Consider the following 24,446-nt stretch of genomic DNA (forward strand, 5'->3'; position numbering starts at 1 on the left):
CGCAACAATCGCGCGATCAATTTCATACCTTAGGTTGACCATTTTGGATAACGGACAGCTGGTAAGATGTTATATCTCACAGCAGACAAATTCCCAGTCTGTACGTAGCCGTTGTTTTCCACGGTGCAGAATCCGCGCTTACCATGAACAGTCGTGCCATTTGGTGTTATTGGGTGTGTCCCGCGTTGTTTTATCTTGTCCTTGGATGCTTGAGGCGTTTTTCTAACGACTGAACAGATTCTACCGATACCTCTGGTACATCATCCGTCTTCTAGCTAGGGCAACCTACCGTCCCATTCCATTACCCGAAAACCCCACCTATGTTGCACATGAAGATGTAACAATCATCGTCCCCACCATTGACGCCGGTGAAGAGTTTAAGGGTAAGTTTATATCATCAAACACCGCTCTATAAGTCTCACTCTCGTCCAGATGCTGCCAAGTCATGGCTTGCTGGTAACCCCAAGGAAATCATCATTGTTACCGAAGCCAAGATGGAAGGCCCCCTGCAAGACCTTGCAAACCAAGTCGATCCCGAGCGTATCCGTGTCCTTACCGTCCCTGCCGCCAACAAACGTCTCCAAATGTCCCACGGCATTCGTAACACCACCACAGATATCATTGTCTTTGCCGATGACGATGCTATCTGGCCGGAGACTTTGTTGCCCTATGTTCTTGCTTGTTTCGAGGATCAGCAAATTGGAGGCGTTGGGACAAGTCAGCGAGTTAAGGCAGTCAATTCACGGATGACTGTTTGGGAAGTCCTTGCCGCGTTTCGATTGACCATTCGAAACATTGAGATTGCTTCTTCTACACACATTGACGGTGGTATCCCATGTCTTTCTGGCCGAACGGCTGCCTACCGTACTATCATCCTCAAAGATCCCGATTTCCTCCACGGTTTCACCAATGACTTCTGGCTTGGCAAATACCACCTTAACTCTGGCGATGACAAGTTCCTCACTCGATGGATGGTGTCTCACGGCTGGAACACCTACGTCCAAGTCTGCAAAGAAGCTGAACTGCTTTCTACTATGAAGCCCAATTGGCGTTTCCTTTTGCAAGTCCTGAGATGGACTCGGAACACTTGGCGATCCGATTTCCGATCAATCTTCACTGAGCGATATGTCTGGACAAAGCACCCCTATGTTGCCTACACTATGATTGACAAGTTTATTAACCCCCTAACCCTTCTCGTCGGACCTTGTCTGGTCATCTATTTGATCGTCAAGAGTACAAAAGACGTTTTGGACGGTGGCTACCATCTTGCAGCTTGGGATATTGTCGTTTCTGTGAGTGGCTGTCTTCGAAGATTAATCGTAGGATGATTCACGGCTGACAACTCAATAGTATCTCGTCTGGCTGATGTGCACAAGAACGCTCAAGCTCTTACCACATTTGTGGAACAACCCTAAACACATCATCTACGTCCCCGCTTTCATTGCCTTTGGTTACTACTTGTAAGTCGTGTGACGGTCTGTCTTTGAGCGTTGCTGACAGTGTGGCAGTGCGATCATGAAACTGTACGCATTGTTTACTTTGCATGAAACTGGATGGGGTACTCGTGCTGGTATCGGAAATAGTAAGCTGATTGTATGCCTCTTGAGATGTGACGCTAATACTGGTGTGTAGTTACCGAGGCTACTATGGCGGCCGAAAAAGAGAACGAGGCCTCCAATTTTGCACGACAACAACAGCCAGACTTTCAATATCCAGCTGCGCGCAGAAAGGCATGAGTTAATTTGACACGTTTTAACATGACAGCATGACATTCCGAAGATACGACCATATTTGGCATTTAGATTTTGGACGATTTCACGTCCTTTTATCTGACTTTTCAAATCCTTTTCCCTTCATATACAATACTCGCAGGCAGGATTCCGCGTGGGCGGCTGGTAGGGAGATGCTGGTTCGCGCAGCTATGTACGGACATTTGTTATATACGACATTCCAGTCTTTGTTTTAGTTTCCCTTTGGCTTGGCCCGGAGGACATGCATTTTATTTTGTACAAGCTTCTTTGATAGCAGGAAGATAATATGCATGTATTTACTTCAGGTTTAATTCCATGCTCTACTCTGGGCCTGGCCATCGAGATACCATGTCCATGATTCCAGCATACCTCTCTCTTTCGCTTTCTACAAGAGCCTCTTCTTTAGCATCGTCTTCATCACGCGCCCTTCTTCCATTCTGCTTGAGGGACAAGCCTACTACCACATGTCTTCTCATCTGACCGCTAGTTTGCAATGCCCACCAGACAAGAGTTGCTATTTGAGAAACATACAGCTCATGCAAAGTTTGCTGGGGTGGTGAGCCTAGAAGGGGTGTGAGACATGCTGAATGGGGGGGCGGAGGAAGAATAGAGAGAATGTGTAGATTTGAAGGATGACCATTGGACTGTAAAGGCACAGTTGGAGGAGGAAGAGGTATTTGTTGTGGGAGGGAAGCTTGGGTCTTTTGTGCACGGAATCAGCACTAATCACTGGACGAAAATGGAGAAACTTACAAGGCATCCTACTTTGCCATTCTGAGTGACAATGGCCAATATTCGATCGTCGAATGTCTGGATGAGAAGCTCTGTCTCAACTTCACATATGGATTGGCGGAGCTGATACGACTGGATAGGAGGAGAGGGTTGGCTTTTGGTGGTAGAGAGAGGCAGGGCGGTATATGAGTCTTCGAGCAGAGACGACATTCCCTGGGAACCAAGGTTAGATATTATCTGGTGGTGGAGATACAAGATAGCCTTAGAAGACGAGTATTGTTGACAGAGTTGAATCAGATTGTCGTTGATGCTCGATTTCGCGTTCTTCCAGACGGTAATAAAGAGTAGCTCGCGATGTTGTGACGTGGTCTCCTTCCACATCATCAATTCTACCGAGATACCTTTCAAATAATCAACTTTCACTGGCCCTTATAAGCCAATTACCAGCAATAATGAGTGATGTGATGTGATCTGACTACAGCCGTTTCAGCCAATCCAAGTGTTATAATGGCCTTTGAAGACACCCTTAAACAACTACGCGACTTCCTACGTCTCCCAACGCCTTCCCTCGAAGACTTGACCTTCCGGATTTCCTCAACTCTTTCGACCTTACACATACACCCCACATCTTTACCGCCATCTTCGATCCCTTTGACAGACCTCAAAGCTTTGGCACGATACCTCCCAGCCGTGCAAAATCTGCTACTTCAAGATGTTCTGCCACATTTTGTCTCTATTCTCGATGACCGAAACCAAGAGCTAGTGCGGGAACTGTTCGTCCCGCAGAAAAAAGTCGAAGGCTTAGAGATTCGAAGGAACATCGCCTTGGTCTCCTACTTCACCCTTCCTTCATATCTCAATGCGCCAAAACAGAATTATCCCACTCTTCCGAAACCGATGAGGTCATTTTTCATATCTCTGCTTGATACGTTATCGACAGAGTTTGGACTAGATGACCTTTACTGTACTGTATTTCCAAATAAAGAAGGGATAACAAAGGAGGACAAGGATGGAGTGAAGATCTTACAATGGGAAGATGCTTTAAGGTCAATCATCGGCATTCCGGCCAAGACGGGAAATGCCATTGGAAGATGGGAGCTGGAAGAAGCAGTCAAGATAGACGTCCCAGTCACTTTATTATCAAGGTAAGTGCCAGAAGCCTTTACTGACACAAAATTTCTTCTAACATTATAGAAAGACCCTATTTTGATAGATTAGTAAGGCATTTGGAAAATCTCTTGTATGAGATGTCACAACGTCCATCACCGGGCAAGTAACTTTTTGTTTGAGTGTTGCCTATGAAACTGACAACCTCTGTAGATGTGACACCTTTGAGGCTAGTTATCGAGAAGCTTTCCAACATCGGTCTGCTCACTTCCCAATCTCCTAATACCTCCTCTAGATCTCCATCTTTATTGTTCCCTCTATTACCACCGCTGCTTTCACATCTTCACCCACCATCTTCTTCTCCTTCACTTCCTTATCCACCCACTTTTCTACCATCCGTGTTCCTCCCCTTGCCTTCGTCGATTCTCTCGGCCTTTATCAACGCCCTTACCACGCACTTATCGTTCTATTTAATTGACCCCGCCAATCCACTGCAACCACACAAACCGGATGAGCGTGTCAAACGCGCTGTCCAGGTATTCCAGTTAATCATTGGCAGCGCCGAAGTCGGCAATGAAGCTTGGCAAGCAGTAGTGCAAAGCGTAGTGGCAAAGAAAGGAAAGTCTCGTATGAGACTAGGAGAGTGGAGAGAGCAAGCACGGAATAGATTGATCGTGGGTTGGATCGCGCAAGGAGGAGATGTGGCGGTAAAGGCTTTTATCGAGATCGTAGTAGACACTTGGACGGACCCAAAATACGTCAAATTTTCAATGTTCTCTGAACAATTTAGTAAGTGCTTGTTCAGGTGTCAACGCAAAGCCACTAAATGTGTACATTGAAGGTTTAACACATGTCTTACTTCTTTCGCTTTCATTACTCCCGACATACTCTCCTTGGTTAATTCAACTCTCACACCGTTCTCGGTTTATTCTTGCCTTCCAATCGTATCTGTCACATCCTGATCCTTCCATACGACGGTTAGGAATGGTGGTTGGTGAGATTATGAGTGAACTTACAATACCGGATACCGAGGTTGATCAGTCGGAGAAAAAGAAGCAAGAGGACGAAATTGAGGAACTGCGGAAAGGGCTAGAGGTTGACGAAGACAACGAGGACACGAAGCCCAAGACGACAGCCACTAGAAGCGGAAGTGTGCGACTCAAGTTCAAAGGTATGTGGGACGGGAATGGCGACGGGAGAGAGGAGAGTAGATGGTTAAGAGGCAATGTCGGAGTCAAGGATGCGAATGCTTTAACCAGCGACGATGACGAACAATGGTTGCTTGGCTGGAAAGATATTCCATCCTCTCCCACAGTCGAGCCACAACCAGTGCCTGAATCTTCGCTAGGTCGCCGGGCTACTAGACCTGCCAATACCAAACCAGCTTCACCCAAACCACGAAAGAAGAGACCCAAGGTCGTAATGCTTGATCCCGACCAACAGGACGATCCTCTCAGTGGCTACGCCTCTTCATCTCCCTCTTCTTCGCGAGCCCCATCGCCCACCCCGGAGTACCTCGACGAAATTGCTGCCGACCCGTCCCTAGGATTGGACGAAGCCAACAAGAAAAAGGTTACGAGGCCTGTATACATACCGCAGCTGGTGGCACTATTGAAGGAGAGGGATAAGCCAGAAAATGTGGAGATGGGTCTGAGTTGGGGCGAAGGTCTTGTTCGTGCAAAGAGAGAGTTTGGCACTGAGCTTGGTGAGTTTATCGTGATGGCGAAAAGAAATGCTCACTTATGCTGTTTTGTAGCCGAGAATGCAGTTGGTGTCACTCTGATGGTTTTGGGACTAAACGACAGTTTTGATATAGAAGACTTTGAAGAAAAGAAGCAAGGGTTGTTAAATGCATTGGTCGCTTGTGCTCCCAAACAGGTGGCACCGTAAGTCTCTCCTGAAGGTCTGAATCACCACTCGACGTACTGACTGCGACCATCTAGATTCCTCTGTGAGCAATATTTTAACTCTCAATTCTCATTACAACACAAGGCTTCTATTCTCACGGCCCTCGCTATGGGGGCGCGAGAACTCGCGGGTCTCTCTGTCCCTCAAACACCTCGTACAACTCGATCCATCGACTTTCCTTCCAAGACACTTCCTCCAACGCTACATAGCAAATACATTAGCAGCGCAGATGTCCCTTCAAACCCGTTATTGGGCTATGGCCCCGACGACCAACTTGACCAAGCCATTGACGGGGTACGGAATCTTATTCTGTCAAAAGGTGCCAGCAAAGGTGAAGAAACCGTGCCAGAGTTGGCTCGTGAAAAGCGCCTACGGGTGGGCGAAATCAGGCGGCCAAAGGTTGCACCTGTCAACTCTCTCGCATCCTCGCAAATGGGCCAACTTGCTCGACCTCCTCCTGTGGTAGCGTTCAAAGACATTGCAGCCGAGATCTTCATCCTCCCCCTCATCAACCGATTTTGGCAACATTTTCAGGATTCTTCCATTCGTGAAGAGAGAGCAGTAATGCTGGGTGCTCGCTATAGAGCTGCTGGGGCGGGTTTGGTTCTTTTCCCTATGGCTATGGAGAAATTCATGATGGCGTTGGCATTGATGTTAGACGCTGCAAGGTACTCACCATTATGGCTGAGTGTCATTTGCCCAGAAGCACTTGAGCTTGCAATGACAATAGGAATCAGGCATCCACCAAGGCCCTTGTTGAGTGGAGAAGAGGGTATAGATCCTTCTCGTGCCGAGGCCCAAGTCCTTTCTGCTGCCCTGGAACTCACGTTGGTCTGTCTAGACGTCTCTGTTGACCTGGACGGAGGTAGGACTTTGGCAATGGACAAGTCTGCGCTAGTGATGGCCGTAGGAGAGTGGGCAAGTGGGGTATTCAAGGTAGAAAGCGAGGGTGGTGAGGTCAGTGTAGGTCAAGGAGGAAGAATTGAAGGAAAGATCAAAGCCGAAGCGGCTGGGGTAGTGGTGAAAGTCGGAGAGATCGGTGAAAAATGGGGGCGCATGGGAATGGATATGGGCTTCTGAGAGAAGCGAAGGGGAAAATGCAGATTTGTTGTATATCACTAATATCAAGCATACGTGATACCTCTCAAGGATCTATCAATTCATGTAGCGCCTATATGGGTGTCTGGCGAATGTCAGTACTTCCTTAATTTCCTCTTCGGCCTTCCAACGGGGTCAATGCCATCCCTTGACACAATGACTTCATCTTCATCCGGATCTTCGTAAGAGGTCTCTTCATATTTGCCTCCACGTTTTTGCCGGAGAGAAGCCGACGATAAAAAAGCGTCCGAATTATACGCCCACCTAGAACGATAAGATATCGACAGAAAGAACCATACAAGTGGGGAGACAAGGAGGAACGTTGATCTCAAGTGAATAAGGGATTTCAGCCTCGTCAACGGCTTCCATCATCCTGACAAACCAGCTCACAATTTATAACCCACGTCTCCCTCTGCATTTGTTTGACTAACCCAGATCGCCAGGATAACGGCCACTACTGAGTACGCAATGCCGCAGAAAGTCATTATCCTTTCGAACCATATCAACGATTTCACTCTACGGGGATTCTGCTTCTGGGATCTGACATTTTGACTTTGAGACTCTGGGTCTGAACAACAGGATAGAAAAATGTGTCGAACAAACAAAAAAGTGAAAAGGAGAAATGTCAATTGAATAATAGCCACTGTAAACATAAGCGAGAGATAGTGTATGTCAGCTTTAAGTAGAAAGAACGAGCATAAAAAAGTCTTTTCTGATACGTACGAAACCCAAAGCACAACAAAAGAATAGGGACCGTCATAGCAGGCCACTGACTACTAGCGGTAACATCAGTGTAAAGGATACCTTCTTGACAGCTACGTCCGTCGGAAACGACCGTCGGTTAACATCCCAGCTGCACTCATCGATCACTTACTTTGATTCTTGAGAATCACACCATCCCAAGCCACCAAACTTATATCCTCCCGCTTCCAATGCCCATATGCCGGTTTGTGGCCCAGTTACCGCACATACAGCTCCACACAACAACATGGCAAGGGCCAGCAGGAATGGCAATTTTCTGACTAGCCATTTCCAACCCCACCAAGACCATGTACCTTTCCAGCACCTCGAGCAATCCCCGCAACAGCTTGCCCACACTGGAGGTCGTTGGATATATGAATTGTGTAGCTTCTGGCTTCTTGATAGATAATCTTCTTGTGTAAGTCTACTCCGCTTCTTGGTGTTCGACTTCGACGACGGGGAGTAGTTTTTTGGCTTTCTGCTGGAAGAAGATTTACTCCTGTTCTCCCAACTCTCAACTTTTGTATCACTCTCAACTGCAGTGATATCGGTACTATAGTCATCATCGCTGACGTCGCTATCCGTGTCATCCTCCATTCTATTAGCATTGATTCCGGAGGATGGTTTGATCTCCCTTCTTTCCGAGGTCCTCTTATCATGCTCTTCCAGATTTACTGTTTTCTTTGCCCCCGTAGTTCGCAATGGATACTGGAGCGGGTTTGGCGCGGGCTTCTCCTTTTCCACATTCCCAAAATTGCAAACAGCAATTTCCTTGTCAGAATCGATTTCGGTCGAAATATCGCTGTAGTCACTTTTAGGGCGCTGGGGGCGTTCTTTATCACTCGAAGGACGGGAGGAACCCGCAGAAGGGTTCTTTGAAGCTGTCATAAGAGCCGCTTGAACTACCAAAGAGGGCTAGGAAGAAGGTATCGACTCGATGGTAATTATGTAGAAGACGAAATGGAACAACAGCATTCAAGGAGCTGGCGAGTTAGTCTCAAATAATACCCGTAACGTCCTGGTTCCTTCCTTTGCAGCATGTCGGTGCCCAATATCAAAGGATGGTATGCGTTGAAACATGAAATGAGGTTTAGTCTGCGAAAACAGTAGAACCCCAATCTACAAGATAACTAACATATCAAATGGTGTACTGCATTCACAAGACCGACCAGGTAGCAATCGACAGACCATGATCCAATGTTATTACACACAAGCGATTGTACAATCTGCAGAAACCTATTCCTCCGAACCACTGCAATCGGAAGCCGAGTCATCCTACAAATATGGATCATCAGCATAATTTATTTTCAGCGTATTACGCGCAATGGACATACCTGTCCAAAAAATGCAAATGCCTTAGCTTTACAATCAGCCACCTTTTCAGCCAAGTTCGAGGGTGTACGTTTCGGCTTATGTCCATGATGATGATGATGGTGGTGATGATGATGATGGCGTTGTTGTTGTCCATGTTTGGGTGTCTCCTCCTCCTTTCTCGACTTCTCCTCTTCCCGCTCGACTCCTTCGGCCTCAGTTTCTTCTGTACTCTGCGAAACTGTCCTCCCTAACTGGCTGAGATGTCTAGATCTGTCTACTCGTAATGCACTCGGGCTTTCCCGTGTACTATCACGCTGTCCTTTTTCGTTCTCCTTTTCGTCAATCTCAGCTTTGTGGATAGCCTCCACGAGGTGTCTCTGTGATAGTGCAGGAGGAGCTGAATACGGCGTAACAAATCGGTTCGGCGTTTCTAGCCCATTTTGATGGGATGAGAGAAGATAATGGAGTTGATGTGGGAACATCTCATTTTTGGTTGGCTGCTGCTGTTGCTGTACAGGAGGCGATGATGGTCCAGATTTACTATAACCACAAGGGTCAGTGAAAACAGTGTAAGTCAGAAGTCTGAAACCGCTTACTCGTCAATATCAAATATCTCTTCGTCGTCCTCTTCGTCCTCACTCTCCACCAGATCCCCGCGAGCATTTGCATCCTTCTCAAATTTTTGTTTGGCTCGACCCTCTTCAAACAAGCCCGCTTTCGCATCTTCCTTCCTGTCTCTTGACCTCTCCGGAGGATCGCTAGCTTCCTCCACAACCACGAAGGATTTTTGTTTCTCACGCTCGTTCCATCGCAAAGTGCGGGAGATGGACGAAAACCAGTCAGTAGAGGCTTTGTCAGCACAGACAGTGGGAAAGGGGTATTTTGATGCAGTAACTTTTATGTGATCACCCTCTGCAAGTCTACATCTCAGCGGTGCAAATAGCGAGTAGGATCGAGCCACTTACGTTTGAGCTCCACCCGGCCTCTACCATCAAAACTAGCCCAAGCAGTACTTCTAGAGTTGTATGGAACACATACTCTCAACTCCATGCTGTCCGGTAGCAGCATAGGTCGAAAAGAAAGAGTATGGGGGCAGATGGGTGTGATGAGAATAGCAGGGATCTGCGGATGAGCAAGTGAACCTCCAGCAGATAACGAGTAAGCCGTAGACCCTGTGGGAGTAGAAACAGTAAGGCCGTCGGCCTGCACAGTTGTGAGATGATGCTCATCACCTATAATTAGTCAGTATAGTATATTGTCTTTCCTGAAAACACTTACCGAACAGTTCTAACAAGCTAACGTAAGGGCTGGGCCCTCTGTCAACCACTAAGTCATTTAACACCTCAAATTGCTCCACAGGGCGGGTTGAATAACACATGATTTCCTTGTCTTCACCCTCAAAGTCCGAGGGCGATGCAGCTGGTGTAGGTCCCTCCAAGCTTTCCCATCCTCCTTTATCCACACGGCTCATCAGAATCTCCCCCCCCCGCTTCTTGATTGCCTTCCGTTTTTTGCCTTTGGAAACAGTAATATCTCCTGATGCTACAGCTCGATAGACAGTGCAAGTGAATCGCATGCGCAGATTCACACGAATGCCCTCGTCTACGACTTTGTCGATGGTTTCCTTGTATCCATAGAAATCAAAGTTCGTGAGGAAACCCAAAGATCCAAGGGCAAAGGGAAGGACTGGAGGAACGATTCGTTGGCTAACAGAAGTTGTGAATAAAATCATTTACAACAGCCTCGATGACGCGCTTACAATAACCAAGACGTGAAAAGCACGGTACCATCACCACCAAGCTAAGGAGACATTTGTGTCAGCAATGAATCTGAAAGCGAATCATTTGGACTGACAGTGATGACAAAGTCAAATAAATGCGGAGTAGCCGAACAAAGTTCGCTAGTCCAGTACCTCAATTGTCCTTCGCCGTTAGTTGCCTGCTTGGCGGCCTCACCCATACTAGTTGTTGATGAGAATGCTGAGATATGGGATAAGGTGTTGACAGACGCGGATGAAGAAGATCGCTGTCTCGCCATCGGTACAAAAAGGTGAGGATATTCGCGCTGAAGCCCTGCAGCATCAAATCGCTTCGATGTCTGCAATTGAGCATCGACATAAACGACTAAGCCTCGGCCACGAGTTCCATTACCGTGACGACTACTGCTCCCGTCTGGTGAAGCCGTCGGGCGTTTTTGCATGAGATATAGGGCGAGCTCGCGAGTGAGTTTAATTAACCGATTGTCACGGGCTTTCGTCACTATAAGAACGTTTTGGATTCGAGAGCGAACCTTGGTACGGCCTACGTATGAGTTAGATAATCGGATGGGAAGACTTCGATTAGCATGACCCACCAAGTTCTTTGCTCATTTCTCTGACACCCTGGGCAGTTTCCGCCAATTGCTTCGTTAGACTCCCATTTCCTTCTTCGTCGCCCTCCAGTAACCCATCACCTAGTAGACCACTCGCGGCCAACAAGTTAGGCGTCCTTGTCCCATATTCGTTCACGCTCGATTGATCAGATTCGTAGCCATTGAACAGTGGTCCCTTACGGGAAAGAGTAACATGAGACGCATTGTCTCTGGGACTGGATGGTTGAGACGCGGAAGGAGGCGAAGATATATTTTCTTGATTATTATGGGATGGAAATGGGACGTCGGACTGGAGAACTGGTTCAGTAGTATTATTGTGATGGTGCTGTCCGTGACTTGAGCGAGCTTTCGAAGAAGTGGGTGAATCGGGCACAAAATGTGTCCTATTATTCACGCTTTTATTCTTCAACCAATCCTGAAGGGAGCCATGTCTGTCCAAATGTGAATGAATAAAGCAAGGTGATGCCTCAGGGATAGCCAGAGCAGAAGTGGAAGGTGCCGCAAGTGACTTTTGGTCGGGGGACGACATCGCACTAATGGATCTCGGGTTTTCGAGCGTCGGGTCGCATTTGGATAGAGGAGAAGGTGCGGCGGGATGGCGCATCCGAGCTGTCGTTGGTACATTTAGATATGGGGAAGGTTGAGGAGCGCGTGAACCTCGGGCCGAAGAGGAAGGAGGAGGAGTAGATGGACGCGTATCGGGCATTGTGGATGAGACGTTGCTTATCCTGAAAATCACTGAAAAGGGGTTAAGATGATAGACCAAATCTGGTTGTCAAGTACAAGGGCTAGTATATCGAATTATCTGCAAGAGGGCGACACCAAAATGTCTAAGTTGGACTGCTGTGGTAAAGCCAGAATGGTTATCGATTATCCAAGTTAGCATACAGAATTGACAAGATATTTCATGAACTCACCCTGTGCTGTAAATTTATGGCTGAGGCAAGGAATTTAAAAAGAGCGGGAGATTACAAGCGTTCTTATACTATGCGCAGTTCGCTGTTTTGAGTTTCTCAAGACGCATATACCGACTGGTGGTGTTACGAATGGGGATGGACCTCCACCTCGACCCAAATTCCAGGAGAGAAGAAAACAGCGGATAGTGGTGTTTCCTAATATTGTTTGAGAATGGCGTTCTTATGGTCCCTGGGCTGTGGTGGGCGGGGAGGGAGTTAGTCTTGGAAGTTGTAACGGCGGAAAAGAAGTGAAATGGGCGCTCAAACAGTAATCTCGGCGGGCCGAGACGGATGCGAGTCATTTCGGATCACAGTCAGCGGTTTATCCACCTCACATTACGTAACAACGTGCACGTGGTAAGCGGACGATGACGTTTGTTGACGATCTGACGATGGTCGGGCGGTGGGTCTTCTTTCGCTCTTCGGACTTTTCTCTCCTTCGTTCCCAGTTTACCATTTATTTGAACCGACATCCCAGCAGAGTCTTTAAAGCTCACACAACTACATACGAAGAAACCACCAGCCGAAAAATGCATCATTGTTCAAGAAAACATGCAGGTATGCAATTACAGTAGTATAGCTCTACGAGCCATGCAACAACAGTCAAACACCGATGGCACCGACAGTGTGCTCCCTTGACGAACCGGTTAATTCTTGGAATTCCTCGCCTTCTTGCCTGACCCTATACGATGTTCAGTATACAGTTACACATATGAATCAGAGGAAACAGCTCACCTTGCGCACTTCTTTCCTCGTCCCATGACCTCTTACCACCTTTGACAGATTTTGACGGCGTCAAAGCACCGTTAGTCGCAGAGACGGCAGCTTCAGGGTTGCCACGAGACTCGACTACATCCTGTTTAGCACCTTTCTTGCCATTCGCCAGTTTCGGGATAGTGATACCCAAAGCTGGTTTAAACGGCTCATCTGGTCCAGCATCTGCTTCTAGGGCGCATTCCGGGCAGAACCATTCACCCTCGGGTACTGCAGAAAGCGGTGGGCTGAGACATCCGATATGGTAAGGCTGATCGCACTGTAGCCAGTTATTAGTACCGAACATCGGCTTGAGATCAAAATTTTAACACACTCTTTCACATTCCAATGGAGCATCCTGTTCATGATCTGTATTGCAGACCAAACATAAAGATGCCGAATTAATGTGTAGCGGATACCGGTCCAGGTCTGAAAGCGCTGAATTGGGTCGGGCGAGGAAAAGAGTGAAGAACGCGCCGCCGACAACGCTGATACAGGAAATACAAATGTCAATAATTTTCTCCTATTGAACGTTGAGACAGCATACTCGATCATGTCAACGCCAGACAGAGGAATAATCTTCTGCGGCTTGGTCGCGCTCTTGGCACTATCAGATCCCAGTCCAAGTTCTGCAGGGAGCGATAAGCAAGTTTCAAATTTGTGAATCTCCACAAGACATACCTCCATACAACTGAAGTGACAATGATAATTAGCATAAAGCCACCACTGTTAGATCACACTTACCACACCTTGCCCAAAGCCTACAGTCATGACACCACCCTCGGGATCAGGCGTTGTGATGAAGTGCGTACAGCCTCCCGACGATGTCTTGATCACTTTGCAAGCCATCACTGAGATATAATTAGATGATATCAAAAAAAAATCGAGGTACAGGCTCACCATCTTGAATATGCCTGACATTGGGAGGAATGTACCATTAGCAAAAGTCCCCAGGTATATATAGCAGCATAACTTTTCTTACTTGAAACGAGTATAAGGCTGCCCAGTCGATCCTGTCAAGGCAAATATAAGCCTCTCCATCGAGCTCCAGATTAAAGACTCACCATCGCCAGAGAGCTTCCATTTACCAGCAATAAGAATCATATTCTGCCGGTCCACAACCGTGGAACCTAGATGAACAGTGAATGATTTTCATTCCGATCAACGGCGAGCTTACTGGTAGGACCACAGGCTATGGACCGCGCTCTGGTCAGCTCATTGTTACCCGCAAACTGTAGAGAGTCTGTTAGCTACTGGGGTCACAGACCACAATTATTCCAACGTACTGATGGGACAATTGTAGGTAGCAGCCTTACGCGGACAGCGTTAGTTTGGGCGAAATAAAAACAACTTTGTCTTACCGGTCTTTTTGGTCTTGGAGACCCAGCCTGGAGTAGCCAGCAAAGCCCCAGGAATAGACGTATCCATTATCATCCAAAGCTAACGAATGTTGGTTGCCGGAAGCAATTTCTGTTATTTTGACGTTCTCAAGCCCTTGGACAAGCCCTTGCGAAAGCTTGTCAGTATAGATACGAGTTTTCAAGCATCGAAATAAATTACGTGGAGGAACCTCGATGTCATATGCTATCTTTCCGGCTTTCACGAGACGTTCGCCTGTTTTGCCGTTTCCGAGCTGACCAAATTCACTTGAACCAGAAGCGTAAACCTGACCGGTGAAGGTAAGAAAAAGTGAAAATGTGTGCCCAGCAGTGACCTGGACGACCTTGGCTTCGGGGTCCCTAACCCACGGTCCGGCGACTTTGGTCAATTTCTCCACGACCATGGCAACGGGCTGTAAGGAGGTCTTAGCTCGCATTTCTTCCCTGTTAGTTAGGTGTCGCTCACCACGCCAATTTGTCCAACAACATTGTTACCACAACCCCATACATCTCCGTTACTGTCCACCAAAAGGAAATGACTCCTTCCAGCAGCCCCATTAACCCATTTAGTTCCCTTTGGTGATCCAACTGACGAAGGAGATATCTTCAAAGGTGTGTTTTCAGAGATGACCCCATTGGATTGGACCATAGCTGGAGGGCGACCAAAGAGATAGGCTGCGCCATGGACTGGTAGAAAGGATACCATTAGCTTCTTGAAAAAGCATTAAGGATAGATACACTCACTATCTAATATAATGGCATAGTTGGCCGACGGACCAGTGATAATTTTACTCGCTTTGACATTACATAGAGACCTCAGAATATGGGGTTCCATCAGATCCGTAGGCCTGAAGGTACGTCAATTGTTTTTGAAATCATCACGATTCGCTCACTTACACTTTTCCAGAAGATCGTTCCTTGCGACCATTCGTAGCCCTTATCTGAAAATCAGTGAAGGCTCAATATGATATTTGGTTACGACCCACCAGTCAGTTCCTCCGCAAATCAACACTAGACATTGTTGTTAGCCATTTTGTATCCATAGATTACATGTCTTTCCTTTCTGCTTGGAACCAAACAACATGCGTTACTTCTTCGCGTTGTTCAGCGCATTCGCGCCACACCACCGATCTAGACTGTCGATGACCTACCTCGGCCCCAATTACCCCCTTCAACAGATTCGTTGGCCATCGCGATAGTTGAGAAGAATGTCGATATTTTGATACAGCAGATGCACCGATGAGCGTTTTCAGGAGGAACTTAATGTGGAATGACCTGGCAAGAGAGAAAAAAAAAAAGACGAATAGAACACCAACCACGGGACAAGAGCGGTCCGAGCACTTCATTGACAGGCGAGGAACAGGAGAACGCGTATTCTTCCCTTTAAAATTAAATAAATTGTTTTTATGGAGTTCTATGTCAGGCACAGATGATGTCATTGTAACAAAACCACTCTCCACCTCGCTCCCGACAATACTTGCGCTACACGTCAAAACGAGAACACTTTTCCATTACATCTGAATTACCCAAATACCCCTAAACCATCAACATGTCTCCCATCAGCTCTGATAAGGCCTCTGAATCTTTCCGCCCCATGCGAGAGCAAGCTTCTTCGGTTGCGCCCACCACTTCATCCCCACACCCCGACAAAATCTCACAGTGTTTCGTCCACTCTCTGTTCAAAAAGAGATGCCTAGCTGCCTTACTTTCAAATGAATCTCAGTCAGAAAAAACTCCTGAAAACCAGACTCCGTATTATGAAGATGAAGACGAAGAGGATGAAAGTTTGACCAAGCAGCTGGCAGAGACCGCCCAAAGCGTAAGAGAGATGAATAAGGAACTTGGTGAGTTTTGTAATATCAGCAAACTGATTTTTTGCCGCTGAACCTAACTATATATTAGGCAGAAGGATTGTGCGCTCTCGAATACAGCATGTTTTGATCGTCACTAAAGTGAACGACAATCAACTTGTCTCTCTTACAAGGGAGCTTACTCTCCATCTCATGCAAAAGAGCCCTTCGATACCCAGAGGAACCAACAATCGTTATGGTACAGCATCACTTGGGAGAGGCATGGTGGTCTATGTAGACTCTGAGTTTGAGGCTTCGAAGGCGTTCGATGTCCCCGGCTTGCAGCGAGACCATCCAGAACTCTTTGAGCCAATGATTAGCAATCGCTCCTCGTCCTCTCTCTCGTCCATGAACACTCCAAACGAGTCTTCGACAGACGAGGGGCCAGTCACCTCTGGGTCGTCGACCCCAGTTGGTGAGGGGCAACTGAGGTACTGGACATACAAGCTTTGTTCCAACTCTCCTCACTTATTTGACCTTGTCATAACAGTAGGTTATAATATACAACGTAAGTTAAGGGTGCTGAGTCTGTATTTGTCAGCTCGGAGGTGATGGAACAGTGTTATATACCTCTTGGCTTTTGTGAGTCATAAAAATATTAAACCAATCAATATTAACTCTCTGAAGTCAACGAATTGTTCCTCCTGTCCTTCCCTTTGCCCTTGGCTCCCTCGGCTTCTTGACCAAATTTGATTTCAAGGACTACAAAGAGATAATCGACAAGGTTATTCGTGATGGAATACGAGTCAGCCTTCGCATGCGCTTTTGCTGTACAGTATATCGCACGAGCACTCCTGGCGATATCGATGGCCCCAAGGCCAAAAAGCGTCGAATCATCAAGGACGGCAGTGCCACTGCCCTTAAGAAAAGGGTTCATAAGAGTGGCTGGGAGAGTTTGGAAGATGAAGAAATGGACTCGCATTTGTCGGATGCTGGGAGTGAAGAAGATGTAATCATGCGTCATTCAACGAAGCCCGAAGAACAGTTTGAAGTCCTCAATGAGCTAGTAGTGGATAGAGGTCCTAATTCATCCATGAGCTCCTTGGAGCTATTTGGTAAGCCATTTCATTAGCTTTCGAAGCCTCCCATTTCTTCACTAATGTGCATTTTCAGGTGACGACTATCACTTGACAACTGTACAAGCAGACGGGCTCACGGTTTCAACACCCACTGGTTCTACGGCCTACTCCTTATCAGCCGGTGGATCACTCACTTCCCCTCAAACATCTAACATCCTCATAACTCCAATCTGCCCTCACACGCTTTCCTTCAGACCTGTCGTCTTGGAGGATAGTATCGATATTCGGGTTTGTGTGCCCTTCGACTCGAGGACCACGGCTTGGACCAGCTTTGACGGAAGGAGTCGCCTGGAGTTGAAGCGTGGGTTCTCACATGATAGCTAAACGAGAGGTGGCGCTGACATCAGTTGGATGTGTCACAGAGGGAGATCATATTAAAGTTACAGCTTCGAAATACCCGTTCCCAATTATATTATATGCCGACAAATCCTTCCCAGACTGGGCTTCTTCGCTCTCACGGAAGTTGCGATGGAACGAAAGGGAGAGACAGAAGCCATATGTGCTTGTGGAAGAAGCCCGTCAGCAGAAATAAGATTGGCAATTCATGATCCTGTTATATTGCAATATATGTATGATATGTACGATATGTATGATGTGCGCGATAAAACATTACAGAGTTTGCTACTGTTTGGCACTGCTGTTCTTTCCAATATAATCTTTGATTCTGGAGATATTCTCATGTAAGTTTATAGCTTGAATCTACTGTGTTTAGGGACCAATTTGTCTTGAACAAGAAGAGCTTTGTGTTTCAAGTTTGTAATTTTCCAAGCTAGTGACCGAAACGTGTTAGATGAGTGAGACCACAAAAGAGAGTCATTGTGACCAATGTGGATGTTCCCCATGGCATGACGGACAAAAGATTAAACTAATTATGAGGCTTGAAAGGCACTCTTAATTCCACCTCCGCCTCCGCCTGCCCTTCGGCCTTCGTCTATTAAAGAACACTACTCTTCCTTCGTCCTTTCTCCGCCTTCCGTTCCATCAACGAAATTTACTCATGGGAATTCAGACAGCTGCAGGAATTGTGAAATGCAACCGTGCAAGGAACATTAATTGGTAACTGCAGACGGCGAGCGCAAGAATGATTTGTATGATACAAGGGGGTCAGCTTGAATAAGCAATGATACATTTTACATTCAACATATCTAGGTGTCTATAGTCATCTATCTTGTTTTCTTCTAGTTAAGCCTTAGTGGTGCCCTCTTTGGGGGCGGCCTCATCCTGAGCAAGAGCCTCAGTCTCCGGCTTGTAGTCCTTGTAGCTGTTAGGTCGATGAATTAGTTTCTGATTCAGTGCTCCTAGTAAACAAACAGACTTACTCATTGTAGCCTACAGACGACTGAGAGTAAAAGGTGGTACGGTCATACTTGTGAAGAGGCCAGCCGTTTCGTACGCGGTTAGGCAAATCGGGGTTGGCTACATTTGTCATTAGTCATTTACCTCATTAGTGCGTATGTGCAACGGAAGGACTTACAGATGAAGTATCGTCCGAAAGCGATAAGATCTTCAGGATATTTCTCGGCATGCTCAAAAGCAGTATCGGGCATGTATCCGCCAGCAGGGATAAACCTGACACTCTTTCCCTTGTTGAGAATGACTTCCCTGATGGGGTTCAGATTGTCCTGGATGTACCACTCGTTCTCGGGGGTCAAAATACCCCTACCCTCGACCGCGTGAATGAAGGCAAGCTCAGGCTGAGCCTCAACGATTGCCTGAGCCCAGGGGACAAAAGTGGCGAGAGGGTCCTCCATACGCATGCTTTGGAATTCGGAGAAGGGAGACATTCGGATACCGACGCGCTTGGGACCAATGGCGTCGCAGACGGCGTTAAGAACACGAAGGGGGAATCGCATTCGGTTCTCGAGGGAGCCACCGTATTGGTCGATACGGTCGTTGGAGTTGGTTTGAAGCTGAAGAGAGGCCCATTAGTATTTTACAAGGCTTAATTGTAGCAGTAGTAACTAAACGTACGAACTGATCGATGAAGTAACCATTCGCACCGTGGATCTCAACGCCGTCAAAGCCGGCCTCAATAGCGTTCTTGGAAGCTTGGATGTAATGACCAATGAATCGGTCCATGTCGGCCTCGGTAACAGGAGTTAAGGGCTTCCGCTGGCCTTCCGGTTCGGGAGCAGCGATGTAAGAGGGGCTGTCATCACGGATAGTGCCAACAGAGTAGATGACAGGGATAACGTTGGGGTCGGCGACACGGCTATATAATTCAGTCAATCATCTACATCTGGCTTACTTGACTTGAGGAGAACCAACCCAAGGACCCAAAGTTGACAGAAGATCCTACCGCCCTTAGAGTGCACACCAGAGGTGATCTTCTTCCAGACAGCGATCTGCTCTGGGGTGTAAATGCCTTGTATGATCGTACGGATTCAGTCGCAGGATTATTACGTATATGAAAAATGCTTACCAGGAACGTTCTCGTAACCCCTCAACTCCTCAGCAATGAAAGTACCTTCAGAGACGATCAAGCCGCCATCTGCCCATATAGTCAGTAATCGTCCTATAACCTATAACAACTACCAGTGTCGAGACTCACCAGAAGCTCGTTGACTATAATAGGTTTCAGCCCATTCGGAAGGGATCGCTGTCTTGGTCTCAGCCCTCAATCGAGTGAGAGGCGCCATGACAATTCGGTGCTTAAGTTCATATTCGCCGACCTGGATGGGGGTGAAGAGCTTGGGGGATTGAATGACTGTCATGACGTTTGGCGTAGCAGACAGAGATAGTAGTTTTTTTCTTTAGGTTTCTATACAGGATGTGGGCTGAACGGTGGCTAGCCCATATTTATAAGTTGGCATCACGATTATAAGACTGCGGCCGTGATAGCTCAGAAAGAAGAAGATTAGTAATCCATAAAGTGGAGGTGCGTGGAGGTGGAGGTCTCCTTTATAAACCGAAAAAAAAAAGAAACGAACCATGCTTGGCTTGTTGGGCTATAAGCGAGAAGCGCTACGTCAGCACGTTGGGTTCATCATCATGCGCGGTGCAGTTCGCTTGTCATCGTCTGCTCCCCTCAAATTCTAGGCGCCCCTTCCCAAAAGGTATAAGTATCAGAAATTTAAAGCTGCCTTTGGTTGTTGAAAAAAAGTGTCCAACGACAGCGACAGCAATGAATAGTCAGTGTGCTTACCATCAGCTTGTAGTTGCGACATATTGGCTTGTAGGATTACCCGGAAGGTTCAATGAGAGACATGCATCATGATACATACGTGATTGCTATACGCGGCCTATACCTTAATAATTCTATAGATGTTCAAACAACTGCCTTTGTCGGTACCGGCGTTCCATAAAGGCTTTTTTAAGCCTCAACATAGGCCCTAAACATCTCTAATCCCTTAATCGCCTCCCATTCCACTTCTTTGCCAGCTCCCACAAAGATAACATCACCCCTGACAAACTCTGTTCGATCATTTCCATTTCTGACAACACCTTCCCCTTCAGTGATAACACACAAGCTAGGACCTTCCACAGGCCGGTGAGAAGTCTTCATTCCTTTAGAAAGCTCAGTACGCAAAACAGAGAATTCAGCGATAGGGGGATCGTAGAGTTTGGTAGTATCATCACCTTTTTGAAATGGGGTGGGTTGGAGTAGTTGCTTGTTGCCTGGAGCAGCTTCGTATGTGAGCATGGAGACAAGGGTGTCAACGTCTCGGAGCTTGGGGGTAAGACCAGCGCGAACGACATTGTCCGATGTGGCCATACATTCAATGATATCTGGTTTCCGTCAGATATCGATCAGCTTTCCCATGAAAGCATGAAATTACTCACCACCCTCAATGTAGGCGTGAGGCTCATTGGCCCCAAGGAAAGCAGCTTCGCCTCTCTTGAGCTCCACGACGTTCAACAGGAACACACATAGGACACCAACATCCCCCGGGTACTGATCATTAAGCCTCAAAGCTAAGTCCACAAGACTCTTCTCGTTCTCCTTTATATCTCGCTTCGCTTGATATCTCTTGATAAGTTTGGAGATAGCTTCTTCAACAAGTTTCTTATCTGCTGACATAAGAGCGGCAAAAATTTGCTTGAGAATGTCTTTCTGCTCAGCAGTGGCTGGGGATTCTGTGGGCTTGAAAAGGGACGTATCGGGTGGTTGAGATGTAGGTAGGCCGAGAGATGAGGCTAGGGATTCGGTAAGAGAAGAGTCGACAAACTCTTGCAGTTCGGGGACGGTCAAAAGGTGCAAGAGGAGCACAGAAAGGGGAAGGAAATTAAGGAAGGCAAGGAAAGGAGTAAGGGCAATGGCCATCTCGGGCTTGTGGTTAGGGTCTATAGCGCCATCAATGAGCTTGGCGTCCAACATCGAGTAGAAGGGAATGACACACCTTTGTAGACATCAGGTTTCTCGTCAAAAAGCTTCTTCGCAAGCGGCTTATCAGGGTGAGCCTGTATACTGAGAGCAGTACCTATACTCAGGACCTTGAAGAGGAAGGGTAAAGAGCCGTCCTTGCAGTCCTCAAACTTGGAAGACACGGAGGAGCCGATAAGCTCTGGATGAGACTTCAGGTGTTCAGAGAGTAAGGTGTTGTCCGATAACCTGGATGGATTGTTGGGGTGAGTACCCATCCATAACTGATTCGCGTTAGTGCATAGTCGGCAAACTTTTTAAAAAAACGCGTACTTCAGCATAGGCCTTGTCCTCATCGATGGAAAAGTCTGGGATTGAGGTAGTAGCAAGCTGTGCGGCTAGGGACGCTGAGCCTTTCTTGCCCCAGTCGTATGAATTGATACCTGGTGATATTTTGAACACGGAAGGAGACATTGCGAATGGGATATAGACAGCTGTGGAGGCGAATGAGAATGGATGTGAATATAAAATGGTGTGACAAAAGACACGTTCTTTGGGGATTTGATCTGCTCTGCCTGCACTGCTGCTGCCTGGTTGTGGATATACCGTGGCTAGAACGCTAAAACTAATAACGCGTCAAATTCCCAACGAAGTTCGGTTTCCGCAGAAGTCGCCCTTGATCAGATCGTCATACTTTCAGGGAGCCGATTAGCGGTAAGCGGGCTTTGCCGCCCCTACCGCAGATCACGGAGCACATCATGGAAACCCCGGAACAATACGCGCTTATCGTGTGCCACCGTTCCTTGACTTTCGTTGATCCTTTTAATCTTTGTTCTTTTTTGCGTTCGTTCGGAACAGCAGGAAATATGCATGCACAGACCAAATCGAGAACCAAAAAAATCTACTGAGTACTGGGATCGTGGGGCTAATCCTGCCTCTGCTGCCTGCGGTTTGTCTGTCTGGCTACATTACGCTTACTGCCTTCTGGATAACCATCCGACATCTTTCACCCACCATTATCAAGCAGCATCAAACGAACATGCATTGTATTGTACAACACGCGGAGATCTATCATAGGAAACGCTAAACGATGTGTATTATTATACGGTAATAGGCCTACTCCGCGACGATTTTCTCCTCTTTCCTCAAACGCTCAGTCTCAAATCGTTCCTTCTCGGCTTGCTTTCGCGCTTGAGCCTCCTCGTATCTCTGTTGCCAAAGACGTTCCTCGTCTGCAACTGGTCCTTCTTCCTTCTCCTCCTTCCCAGAAGCTGGAGCGCTAAGCGGAGTTCTGGGAAGCTCTGTCGTCATATCGGGCTTTTTCTCGGCCTCGACAGGAGTCTTCTTTTCTGTCTTCTCCTGCTCTGCCTCCTTCTCCTCTTCCACCAACGCCTCGAGCTCCTTTGCCAGCTCGTCTTCATCAATTTCCACTCTCTTGCCACCCATAGCGACTTCCCCGCCGATCCTGACAGCCTGATCAATCTCTTCTTGGTCAGCCATAGCTTCTGCGAGGGCATCGGTGGTTGCAGCAATTCGCTCGGGAGACAACAAGGGATGAGCAAGGACTTGAGTAAGAGTAGAAGTAGAAGTCTCGTATGCCGCCATGATCTAAAACAAGCCATCAGATAAGATAACGCGTTATACATATATGTAAGAAGACTCACCTCGACATCACCCTTGGCCTGGTCAATGCTACGAATTACAGCACGAAGTTGTTCAGAGGATGCCACGCGTTTAGCCAAGAGGTCTTCAAGATGTTTTTTGGATCTCAGATAAGACAATGCAGTATTTTTTTGCTTAGACGCGAGGTATTTCCTGGCTTTTTCATGGGATCTAAAAGGAAGAAGATCAGCGATCCAACTGAATATGTGATATTGAGGTAAGGAGCTCACTGGGAAATCTGCTCCTCAATGCCTACAATCTGCTTCTCGACTCTGCGCAATGCATTAAGAACAGAAACCGCACCACGGTCTGCTTCAGAGATAGGATGGTTTTCTGCTATCTGATCGGCGTCGAGGACCTTGATAACCTAACGAGCAATCAGCGCCGCATCTAACCAAATAAACTCAACCTACCGATCCATCCGTAACGACCAACTGACAGTCTCTTGACAACCATTTGACTAAAACTTCAGCATCCCGCTTGCTTAGCCCATGCTTTCCTTTCGGAAGCTCCTTCGCAGTAGGTCCGGTGGGGAAGCACGCTTCTCCATACTCGGCCAAGAAAGTATCCAAATCGTAAAGGGAGGAGGTGTATGACAAGATTGGGCTCTTGAGCATGTGAGCGGTGAAAGCCGCTGCCGATTGCTGCGAACCATGTATGAGTCGGTATTTCGTTGAAGTGGATAAAATACTTACTTCAAGAAGTGGCATATGGACATATTCCTTGCCTTGTCCGTACTTGGCCCAGAGCGCTTCTTCTTTCACCACCTTTTCACTGCCACCAAACGGGTTCAACTGGGAAAATGCCCACCACAGCGGTCGTCCAACGAAGCGAGATGTAAGTGATGCCGGAACATGGAGGGGAGTCGCAGACGTCATGAAATGAGTTAGAGCATGCAATGTTGGTGGAGTGGTCGTTGCAAGCGTTTCCTGGATGGCATACATGAGCGATGCACACAATGGCATACAAGCTGGACTTACGACTACACCACCTAGTCCTCTGGGTCTAGATCCTTTCTCATCTTCCAGTCTCCCCAGAACCCCGTTGTCAACTTTGAGCACTAATCTATCCCCCCCTTCACCGTTCAGCCAGCCAGTCCTAAGTGTCTCTTCAAGCACACCTGCCCACCATTGCGCGTTGGCGGCGTAACCGGTGGGATTGGCCGTTCGCTGTGCGGATGTTGATGCGTAGAGAGCTTGTAAACGGGCATGGGAAGGGGGAGGTACTGGTGAAGGATTGACCCTAAGAAAGGGAGGGAGAGTCTGGTCATTCATGGTGCTGTTCTGACGGAGATGAAACGCGGAGGGGATGTAGAGTGGACGGTGAGACTAATAGTTAAGTTGCGTGTGTTGTTTTTTTTGGTGGCGAAAATCAAATCACTGATTCATCAGACGCGGATGGTGGGGCTCCATGAAGGGTCTCGGGGGACTTGGAGATGGGCTG

At 47.4% G+C, this 24,446-nt stretch overlaps 10 protein-coding genes across 10 annotated transcripts; 3 read left to right on the forward strand and 7 right to left on the reverse strand.

Moving 5' to 3' along the window:
• Window positions 1-66: 66 nt before the first annotated feature.
• Window positions 67-1,736, forward strand: CNBH2170 (hypothetical protein; the record flags this gene model as incomplete). Its single annotated transcript, XM_768671.1, has 7 exons — window positions 67-100; window positions 152-173; window positions 238-383; window positions 433-1,292; window positions 1,351-1,460; window positions 1,509-1,582; window positions 1,633-1,736. 7 exons carry the CDS (start codon window positions 67-69, stop codon window positions 1,734-1,736), a joined length of 1,350 nt encoding a protein of 449 aa, XP_773764.1.
• Window positions 1,737-2,071: 335 nt separating this feature from the next.
• Window positions 2,072-2,867, reverse strand: CNBH2180 (hypothetical protein; the record flags this gene model as incomplete). Its single annotated transcript, XM_768672.1, has 2 exons — window positions 2,072-2,395; window positions 2,505-2,867. The coding sequence occupies 2 exons, from the start codon at window positions 2,865-2,867 to the stop codon at window positions 2,072-2,074; spliced, it is 687 nt and encodes a 228-aa protein (XP_773765.1).
• Window positions 2,868-2,990: 123 nt separating this feature from the next.
• Window positions 2,991-6,578, forward strand: CNBH2190 (hypothetical protein; the record flags this gene model as incomplete). Its single annotated transcript, XM_768673.1, has 6 exons — window positions 2,991-3,628; window positions 3,682-3,752; window positions 3,804-4,379; window positions 4,432-5,295; window positions 5,347-5,476; window positions 5,534-6,578. 6 exons carry the CDS (start codon window positions 2,991-2,993, stop codon window positions 6,576-6,578), a joined length of 3,324 nt encoding a protein of 1,107 aa, XP_773766.1.
• Window positions 6,579-6,691: 113 nt separating this feature from the next.
• CNBH2200 (hypothetical protein) lies at window positions 6,692-8,225 on the reverse strand (the record flags this gene model as incomplete). The annotated part of the gene is made up of 4 exons (XM_768674.1): window positions 6,692-6,923; window positions 6,987-7,239; window positions 7,320-7,411; window positions 7,471-8,225. 4 exons carry the CDS (start codon window positions 8,223-8,225, stop codon window positions 6,692-6,694), a joined length of 1,332 nt encoding a protein of 443 aa, XP_773767.1.
• A 348-nt stretch (window positions 8,226-8,573) lies between these two features.
• Window positions 8,574-11,727, reverse strand: CNBH2210 (hypothetical protein; the record flags this gene model as incomplete). Its single annotated transcript, XM_768675.1, has 8 exons — window positions 8,574-8,612; window positions 8,672-9,191; window positions 9,248-9,563; window positions 9,617-9,883; window positions 9,930-10,357; window positions 10,411-10,451; window positions 10,506-10,951; window positions 11,004-11,727. 8 exons carry the CDS (start codon window positions 11,725-11,727, stop codon window positions 8,574-8,576), a joined length of 2,781 nt encoding a protein of 926 aa, XP_773768.1.
• An 897-nt stretch (window positions 11,728-12,624) lies between these two features.
• Window positions 12,625-15,300, reverse strand: CNBH2220 (hypothetical protein; the record flags this gene model as incomplete). Its single annotated transcript, XM_768676.1, has 18 exons — window positions 12,625-12,659; window positions 12,713-13,010; window positions 13,065-13,218; window positions 13,278-13,359; window positions 13,412-13,421; window positions 13,475-13,581; window positions 13,631-13,644; window positions 13,713-13,743; window positions 13,795-13,860; window positions 13,908-13,962; window positions 14,017-14,041; window positions 14,092-14,236; window positions 14,291-14,522; window positions 14,576-14,796; window positions 14,854-14,957; window positions 15,007-15,045; window positions 15,096-15,120; window positions 15,261-15,300. 18 exons carry the CDS (start codon window positions 15,298-15,300, stop codon window positions 12,625-12,627), a joined length of 1,683 nt encoding a protein of 560 aa, XP_773769.1.
• A 358-nt stretch (window positions 15,301-15,658) lies between these two features.
• On the forward strand, window positions 15,659-17,570 carry CNBH2230 (hypothetical protein; the record flags this gene model as incomplete). The annotated part of the gene is made up of 6 exons (XM_768677.1): window positions 15,659-15,953; window positions 16,012-16,448; window positions 16,501-16,541; window positions 16,587-17,014; window positions 17,073-17,339; window positions 17,401-17,570. The coding sequence occupies 6 exons, from the start codon at window positions 15,659-15,661 to the stop codon at window positions 17,568-17,570; spliced, it is 1,638 nt and encodes a 545-aa protein (XP_773770.1).
• A 650-nt stretch (window positions 17,571-18,220) lies between these two features.
• On the reverse strand, window positions 18,221-19,752 carry CNBH2240 (hypothetical protein; the record flags this gene model as incomplete). The annotated part of the gene is made up of 7 exons (XM_768678.1): window positions 18,221-18,299; window positions 18,358-18,454; window positions 18,513-18,948; window positions 19,010-19,250; window positions 19,307-19,403; window positions 19,461-19,529; window positions 19,590-19,752. The coding sequence occupies 7 exons, from the start codon at window positions 19,750-19,752 to the stop codon at window positions 18,221-18,223; spliced, it is 1,182 nt and encodes a 393-aa protein (XP_773771.1).
• A 599-nt stretch (window positions 19,753-20,351) lies between these two features.
• CNBH2250 (hypothetical protein) lies at window positions 20,352-21,815 on the reverse strand (the record flags this gene model as incomplete). The annotated part of the gene is made up of 4 exons (XM_768679.1): window positions 20,352-20,767; window positions 20,822-21,322; window positions 21,379-21,625; window positions 21,675-21,815. 4 exons carry the CDS (start codon window positions 21,813-21,815, stop codon window positions 20,352-20,354), a joined length of 1,305 nt encoding a protein of 434 aa, XP_773772.1.
• A 642-nt stretch (window positions 21,816-22,457) lies between these two features.
• On the reverse strand, window positions 22,458-24,277 carry CNBH2260 (hypothetical protein; the record flags this gene model as incomplete). Its single annotated transcript, XM_768680.1, has 6 exons — window positions 22,458-22,949; window positions 23,006-23,174; window positions 23,234-23,370; window positions 23,417-23,647; window positions 23,699-23,932; window positions 23,984-24,277. 6 exons carry the CDS (start codon window positions 24,275-24,277, stop codon window positions 22,458-22,460), a joined length of 1,557 nt encoding a protein of 518 aa, XP_773773.1.
• Between the last annotated feature and the right edge of the window lie 169 nt (window positions 24,278-24,446).

The sequence above is a fragment of the Cryptococcus neoformans genome, chromosome 8 (genome assembly GCF_000149385.1).
Source record: "Cryptococcus neoformans var. neoformans B-3501A chromosome 8, whole genome shotgun sequence".
NCBI lineage: Eukaryota > Fungi > Basidiomycota > Tremellomycetes > Tremellales > Cryptococcaceae > Cryptococcus > Cryptococcus deneoformans.